Here is a 7,555-nt window from a genome sequence, read left to right as displayed (position 1 = left end):
ATTCCCTCAGATACCGGGGTCGAAAGCGCCTGGTGTTATACTGCACCGCACGGCATTTAAAGGTTACAATCTTCCCCGATAGATGGCAGTACAAAAATGCCTGCAGTTATGCTGTGCCGCAAGGCGTCAAGGTTACCACTTTTGCTGCTAGAGGGCACTGGGTTCAGCGCCTGTAGGCAGAGTCTGCGTCAAGTCGAAAGTCAACGGATCGTTAGCTATGTAATGCATTCAGACCAACAAACAATAAATATTCTCACCGTTCCGTCGCTTCAATCCTCAGAATAGGTATGTAGTCAACTCCTTCTCCTCCACACGCCTCAACCCCCTAACCTGGGCTGGACGGGCTCACACCGTTCCGTGCTTCTATCCTCAGGATACAGAAATCCTTCTCCTCCACGCCGCAACCCCCCTCCGGACTGGACAGGCAACTTTATCTCATGCGGGCTGCTCCCTTGGAGCGGCACCGCTGCTCCCGAGGGAGCGCACCCCGTAGCCGGGTGCAGTGAGTGCCTTGGGGCTGGGTGGCCTGTCCTCTGGACGGGCTCAGCCCCGGCGACTCACTAGGGTGCCTGCCCAGACCAATGTCTCCCCCTAATTCCTATCATCCTTCCGGCTCTGCAATGGTCTTGTCAGACCGAAAGGGCCTAACCCAACTAAACAAATGGACGGACAACTTTATCACAGGACGGAAGCTCCCCTAGGAGCAGGCCCGTAGCCGGGTACGGTGATTGTCAAGAGGCTTAGTGGTCTGTCCATTGGATGGGCTCAGCCCCGGCGACTCACCAGGGTGCCCGCCCAGACCAATGTCTCCCCTAATTCCTATCATTCTCCCGGCTCTGCAGTGGTCTCATTAGACCAAAAGAGCAAAAAAAAAAAAAAAAATCTAATGGATATTTCTGCTCTTCTGTCCAACCGAAGATACAAGGGTTTATATGAAGCCAACCAATTACTTTCTTCCCAAATGGTAGCGACTAATCGGTTATAAATACGGTGAACACACGGAATATCCAGTCGTTATCTGTATTGATAATGTTCGCACGCCACAGCACACTGACACATCACAGCTGTTGACACCTTCCAGGTGACACATTAGCTCACAACCCAATCACAGATACACACAGCTAACCTTCTCTGGGGCCACGGGGCGATCAGAGCACGCGAACGAGCATTCTACACAACTTCCAACACAGCTAATGCAATTTCGGCCATCTCGTTGGTATTCTGAGGTACGGAAGCAAGGAACTTCTGTGTAATAAGGCTATGGTAAACAGATAAAATTAATGAAATGAGCAGCTATTTTTAGTAATATGCGATGAGTTATACCGGTAGGACTATGCAGGTGAAAACAGACAGTGGTCCCGCAGATTTTCACATTTACACACGCACTTTTTCTTTTACCGGAGGCAAATGGCCATTCGTTTGATGAACGTAAACAGCGACTACCGGGACATTTGTAATTGTGAGTGGGATTAAAGATTTCGGAAGCAATTATCGAAGGGACAAAACCGCATAACCAGGAGCATCTCATACTCGCATTCATAAAGAGAAACTTTTACATACCCATGACAGGATCGATAAAATTGACATTGCAAAGAACTGTACATAATGATCTTGCCTAAATCAATAACAAAGATGAGTGGCCACAAATGCACGTCCGATCCAGGATCAGAATCAAAACAACACTCCAAACAATACTCAAACACGTGCGATAAATGACACGACACATGATGCATCCTACGCAATACTAGGGCTCGCGGGATTATGCATGATTAACATATAAAAGTGTTCGTAATGATGCCTGGGAAAGCAAAATATAGTAGCATATAAGATATGTCAGGAAAATAATTAACAAACTCTCCACACTTTTGATGTGTCACATCCTAAAAGCTACACATACAAACTATGCACTAAATGACACAAATCGACGCCACTTACTCCTAAAGCTACACAGCTAAAGCTGGCCAAACTCTAAGACCACAAATGTAGGGTCATTGCCAGCAACTAGAAGGCCCTTTGCCTGAAAACGAATCCCGAAACGGGTATAAAAAGGCACCGTCCCCTGAAATGCACTACGCTGAATTTCTGTGATCAGAATCGTTTCTAAAATAAGGCTGGCGAACATAGACTTATCACGCAGATATGGCTGACATCTGCTCACTATACAAACAGCGAGGTCACACGACACAAACAGCATTTACCACCTTCACAAACAGGTATCTACACAGAGAAGTTGGTAAAAACTGACCAACCATGCTATAAACAACACCAAGGACCTCCAGAAATGTTCATAGAGTGGCGGCAGATGCCTCGGCGCCGAAATCGCAATGCCAGAGAAGACACACGATAGCAACACGCTGATTCTGCATCACGATAGCACCACCGCATGTAAGAGTTCCTGAGGACAGCGCAGCATCCAAGGTAGTCACAAACTACAACCACTATCAACCCTCTCTCAAATTGTCTCTTCATACATCCATCCTTCACTTGAACCATGATGGGCCTACGATGACCCCGCCGCTGCCGCCGCCGCTGGGGCGGGGGCGGGGGCGGTCGAGGGGCCCGGCCGGTCGGCTAGCGCGGCCGCCTGGCCTTCCTCATCCTCGTCATCTTCGTCACGAAGGAAGAACCCGGCGCGGGTGCTTTCGGCCTCGAGCCGGCCCCGAGAGAACAGGCAAGCGGCCGAAACGAGCTCGTTGAACGTCTCTGGCTGGTCGGCGTACACGTGGTGAGACGCGCCCAGGATCGTCTGAGAAAGATACAGCGTAACGATCAGCGACATAAAATTAGCGAAAAGAAGCATAAACGCAGTGAAAGTGGTTGGCAGTTCATCGCATTTCGATTCGTTCCTTAGAAACGTCTCCTCGACCATCGGCCCCGTGGTGTAACGGTTAGCACTCAGGACTCTGAATCCTGCGATCCGAGTTCAAATCTCGGCGGGACCTGAACTTTTCACTTTTCATCAACCGAAGTTGTCCAAGGGCAGCAACGCCATTTCGAAGAAAGCAAGACCTCTTTCGAAAGCCAAGCATTCGAAAGTCCCCAATAAAAGAAACATCACAGGCAACTACATTACAAGCGTTACGAATTTTCAAAGTCAAAACCCAGCGCTCACCTCGACATCTACGTAGCTGCCGGGCCGCTCGCCGCGAATCTTCTGGCCGCAGTCGTCGATCCAGGACCGGGAGCCGTAAATGGCCGTCATGGGCACCTGAGGGTCCACCTGACCCACGCGCCGGATCATCGGGTTCTTGGCCCAGCCGAAGTCGCTGCTCAGAGTGTGGAAGGCCACCTCACCGCTGAGGGAAAAGGAGAAGAGTCAGTATGCCAGTCAGGTGCTGCCATCTAAGAGGATGTGTGGCCTAGCCTAAGCGAAGGGTACTGCCATCTAGTGGTGAAGTGGTGATACGATTCTGCGAGACCATCAAGGGCAAAAGACAGCGCTAAATCATATACTTTGAAGAAAACTCTTACAAAGAAGGCCACATAAATGAAATGACAAGCTTGAGTTGACCATAACTGATTCGATTAAAAACACGAATCACTTTAACTTTTGGAAATGCCGCATCAACAGCGCTGTAACTGTGCACCCTCATCATCCATTATCCATCACATTCACAGCCCACCACTGAAAACCTAACCACCGTTCCGTGCTTCTATCCTCAGGATACTGAAATCCTTCTCCTCCACGCCGCAACGCCCCTCCGGACTGGACAGGCAACTTTATCTCATGCGGGCTGCTCCCTTGGAGCGGCACCGCTGCTCTCGAGGGAGCGCACCCCATAGCCGGGTGCAGTGAGTGCCTTGGGGCTGGGTGGCTTGTCCTCTGGACGGGCTCAGCCCCGGCGACTCACTAGGGTGCCTGCCCAGACCAATGTCTCCCCCTATATCCTATCATCCTCCCGGCTCTGAAATGGTCTCATTGGACCGAAAGGGCCTAACCCAACAAAACAAAACAAAACCAAACCACACCGTTCCGTGCTTCTATCCTCAGGATACTGAAGTCATTTTCCTCCACGCCGCAACCCCACTCCGGGCTGGACAGGCACCTTTATCTTATGCGGGCTGCTCCCTTGGAGCGGCACCGCTGCTCCCGAGGGAGCGCACCCCGTAGCCGGGTTCAGAAAGTGCTTAGGGGGCTGGTTGGCCTGTCCATTCAGACGGGCTCAGCCCCGGCGACTCTCTAGAGTGTCTGCCCAGACCAATGTCTCCCCCTAATTCCTATCATCCTTCCGGCTCTGAAATGGTCTTGTCAGACCGAAAGGGCTTAACCCAACAAAACAAACAAACAAAGAAACCCTAAGCCACCCACCCCTCTCCCCCAGTTAAAGAGCTTCGCCACCCACCTGGGCGTCTGTGCGTTGCAGTGGTAGATGTAGTTGGCCATGTAGTTGGTACCTGGCGGGCTGTGTACCATACCGGAGAACTTCTTCATCAGGTCCGGGCGCGCCTTGGCGATCATTGTGGAGCCTGAAGCGAGAGCGGAGTAGGCATGGTTAGAGTGGAGCTAGAACAGCTGCGTAGTTACCGATTAGCGGGGACGGAGGGACGGATTAGCTGCAGAAGAAGATGCAAAATCAGAGGCCCCTAGTGTTGGTTACGAGCTGGTATGGGTAAATGATGTAATCTTTAAAATATGCTCTACTACCGTTCGTCCAAACACTTTCACTCAGTTCCATATCATTGATTTCTCCAGCTTCCACCCAAAGCTTCCATGAAGAAGTGCCGCGTAAACTTCACAGAAATCCTTCAACGTATTCTCCACTTTAATGCACAGAAGTCAGCGAGTGGTTGACTATCAGTGTTTTACAACACTGTCCCTTTACCCCACTTTCTCTCCTCCACTCACCCCATCGCCCTCCGAGTCTCAGCACGGACAGCGGGTTCATCAGCTTCACCACAGAGAGCACTCCTCGGACGATCAGGGGGATCCGCAGACGGTAGGCCTCGTTGGAGACGGGCTCAGAGAAGCCCCACGGGTCGGCGAGAACCAGGTGCTCCAGTCTGTGGGGAGCACAGGGGAGGGAGGGGAGTCAGAATACCCACGGGTCGGCCAGCACCAGGTGCTCCAGACTGTGTAGCACACGAGAGGAGGTCAGAACGATCTGGGGTCATGTCATCTGGGTCATCGCCTTGTAATCCTCATGTTATCTTCATGCGATGTCATCTACACAGAACCTATTACATAGTAAAGTAATCTTGCACAGAACCAAAATCCTCGGAAGCCAACCATTTCGTACCATACAACTTTCATACCATATAACCATTTCCTGGATAGTAATCAACCCCGTCCACAATTCAGCAATCTTTCGCCCAATCATTATAAACCTATCCCCACATCCGCCAAAATTGCCCGGTTACCATGACTCAGCACCCCCTCGTGTCACATCACCTGACGTCACCAGCGCGTGACATGCGCCCCACTCACCGCTCCGGGTACTTGAGCGCGTAGGCACAGCTGAGGAAGCCACCCATCGAGTGACCGAGCAGGATCATACGGTCAATGTTCATCTCCTGGCGCCACTTCTCGATAGCCTGGGGGCAGATAAACGCCACAAGGTCAAGACCTACGAGCGTCGCTTAATAAAGAGATGGTGAAGACTGAAGGTAGTGCATGCACCGACATGGCAGGGGACCCCCGTTTGCACCGTGTACGTGAGCTTTTAGTTGAATGTGTGTCTGCACTTAATTCTGCAGTTTATCCATTCGTTTGACAACAATTGATTTCAGCTTCGATTTACACAGGCAGTGAGCAGCCCTAACAACGCTGTATGTTATACAATACAATACGGCAGGCGGTGGAAGGCACTGTAGCAGGCAGCGATAGGCGGGCCGGGACAGAAGCACCCACCACAGGTCAATCGATAGGGTCCTACAAGGTCAGGTATACGCTGGATCAATGCGGACAGTCGGCGCGCGACCGGATACTATCCATGGATGCAGATTGCAGAGCTGAGCCAACAGCGCCACTAATGGATTCGGGATAGAGAGGAATAGACCACTGAGACAGCAACACGGGAGGAGTGGATAAACTCGGGTGTCGGTAAAATTAGCCGCTCGTCTGCTGACAACCAAAGTTCTGGAAATGCTGCAGCTTGCAAGTCATGCCAACAGGCGGATCTTTTCCAGGATAGTCTAGCGAGTGTAGCAGACGGAGACGCTCTATGTATAAGATGGAGGATCTCTATGTGCAATAATTGGTAAGGAAGGATTGTGCTTTTACCATAATGAAACATAATAACCATTAAGATCGACGGCAAAAGGCGTTGAGACCGCCTAGTTTTTACCGACCAATTCCTGGAGCCTCAAGGTCAACGGGTCCATCGGGCGGACAGCCAGAGTCAAACCCAAACAATTATCCCGTCATCCACTGCCCAGCATTGGTCGGGGACAGCAAACTCCAGTAGAAGGCCGGGCTCGGGCACATATGTTAACTTCCCTGCCAACATCCCACCGTCCACACATTCTCACATCGACCTTCCTAGCCATCGGCAGTGACGTCAAGCGGACTCAGGACGGCGTTACGTAACGCCCCTCCCCTTCCCCTCACACTAACATCGCCACGGCACCGGCCGCCAGCGGCCCGGCGGCGGCGGCGGCGGCGGCGGCGGTGGCGGTGGCGGCGGTGGCGGTGGCGGCGGTAGAGGTGCATGACTGCGCAGAAATGATCTCCGACGCGACCGACCGACCGGTCGGCCGGCATCGAGCGGGCGGATCGAGTCAGGTGGACTGAGCGTGTGAGAAACACTGCCTAGGCTGGCGTCCAGGCAACAGGTATAAGAGGTTAAACTTGGCAACAGGTACGCCGAAGGCGAAGCTGCCAAAACTGGCAGAGTGCATCAGCACTAGATGTGAGGACATTGAAAAGATAATGGAAGGATTAAAAATGATGAGAGGGACTGCAAGTCCTTAGTTCTCATCCATGATAACATGGAAAGGCCGGTCCAGAAGCCCCACCAAAGACCCAAGACCGAAATCAGCGAGAGGGCCGTCTCAACAATGCTAGCTCAGCATTTATCAATATCCGACGAGTCTCATGACATTGTGAATCATCGGGCATGCATGAATCTCAATGGATGTACACAGCACGAAATTTGGGACAAGCACTATGAATATGGTGATACCGTTGCATACATGAACATTCTCAATCGCACCCAATGACCCCACCCAGCTGGGTATTGGGTGAGGGTTTGGTGGGTTCAGAAAAGCGGCTATAGAAAAGAGAGGGGACCAGCTTACCTCCACATACTGTGATTCCACCTCCATGGCGTCTTTGCTGAACTCGGGACGGGACGAGCGGCCGAACCCTGCCGGAAGTGAACAACATCCGGTCAGTGGGGGCGCTATAGTCACAACATCGGTGCACAACAGGCAACGCCAGCAAGAAGAGCATGCTGTCCGTGAGATCAATCCTGTGCTTGTGCATGAGCGTTATTGATGGCTGAGAAGTTCTTGAAAGCACGTTCTTCATAAGTAATTCATGAAGAGTGCAATGGCATATACATGAGCCAAGTGAAATAAGTACAAATACATTTACATGCGAAATTCGCTTCAACAC

General features: G+C 51.5%; 1 protein-coding gene and 1 non-coding gene across 6 annotated transcripts in view; one reads left to right on the top strand and one right to left on the bottom strand.

Annotated features, from left to right (window-relative positions):
- Positions 1–1,004: 1,004 nt before the first annotated feature.
- Positions 1,005–7,555, bottom strand: part of LOC122373775 (1-acylglycerol-3-phosphate O-acyltransferase ABHD5-like) — a 20,871-nt gene continuing 14,320 nt past the window's right edge. For all 5 annotated transcript variants that reach the window (XM_043352140.1, XM_043352136.1, XM_043352135.1 and 2 more), the window contains 6 exons: positions 7,237–7,304; positions 5,426–5,532; positions 4,847–5,001; positions 4,344–4,467; positions 3,113–3,296; positions 1,005–2,746 (listed from right to left, as the gene is read on the bottom strand). In XM_043352140.1, the coding sequence (XP_043208075.1) occupies positions 2,501–2,746; positions 3,113–3,296; positions 4,344–4,467; positions 4,847–5,001; positions 5,426–5,532; positions 7,237–7,304 (884 nt within the window). In that variant the 3' untranslated portion in view covers positions 1,005–2,500. The remainder of the gene's footprint in view (positions 2,747–3,112; positions 3,297–4,343; positions 4,468–4,846; positions 5,002–5,425; positions 5,533–7,236; positions 7,305–7,555) is intronic.
- Positions 2,871–2,942, top strand: Trnaq-cug. The gene has a single exon. It is a non-coding gene; the product is annotated as a tRNA-Gln (tRNA).

This window comes from Amphibalanus amphitrite, unplaced genomic scaffold, assembly GCF_019059575.1.
Source record: "Amphibalanus amphitrite isolate SeventyFive unplaced genomic scaffold, NRLGWU_Aamphi_draft 001550F_arrow, whole genome shotgun sequence".
NCBI classification, from domain to species: domain Eukaryota; kingdom Metazoa; phylum Arthropoda; class Thecostraca; order Balanomorpha; family Balanidae; genus Amphibalanus; species Amphibalanus amphitrite.
Note: the sequence above shows the minus strand (reverse complement) of the source record. Positions and strands in the feature narration are given on the sequence as shown.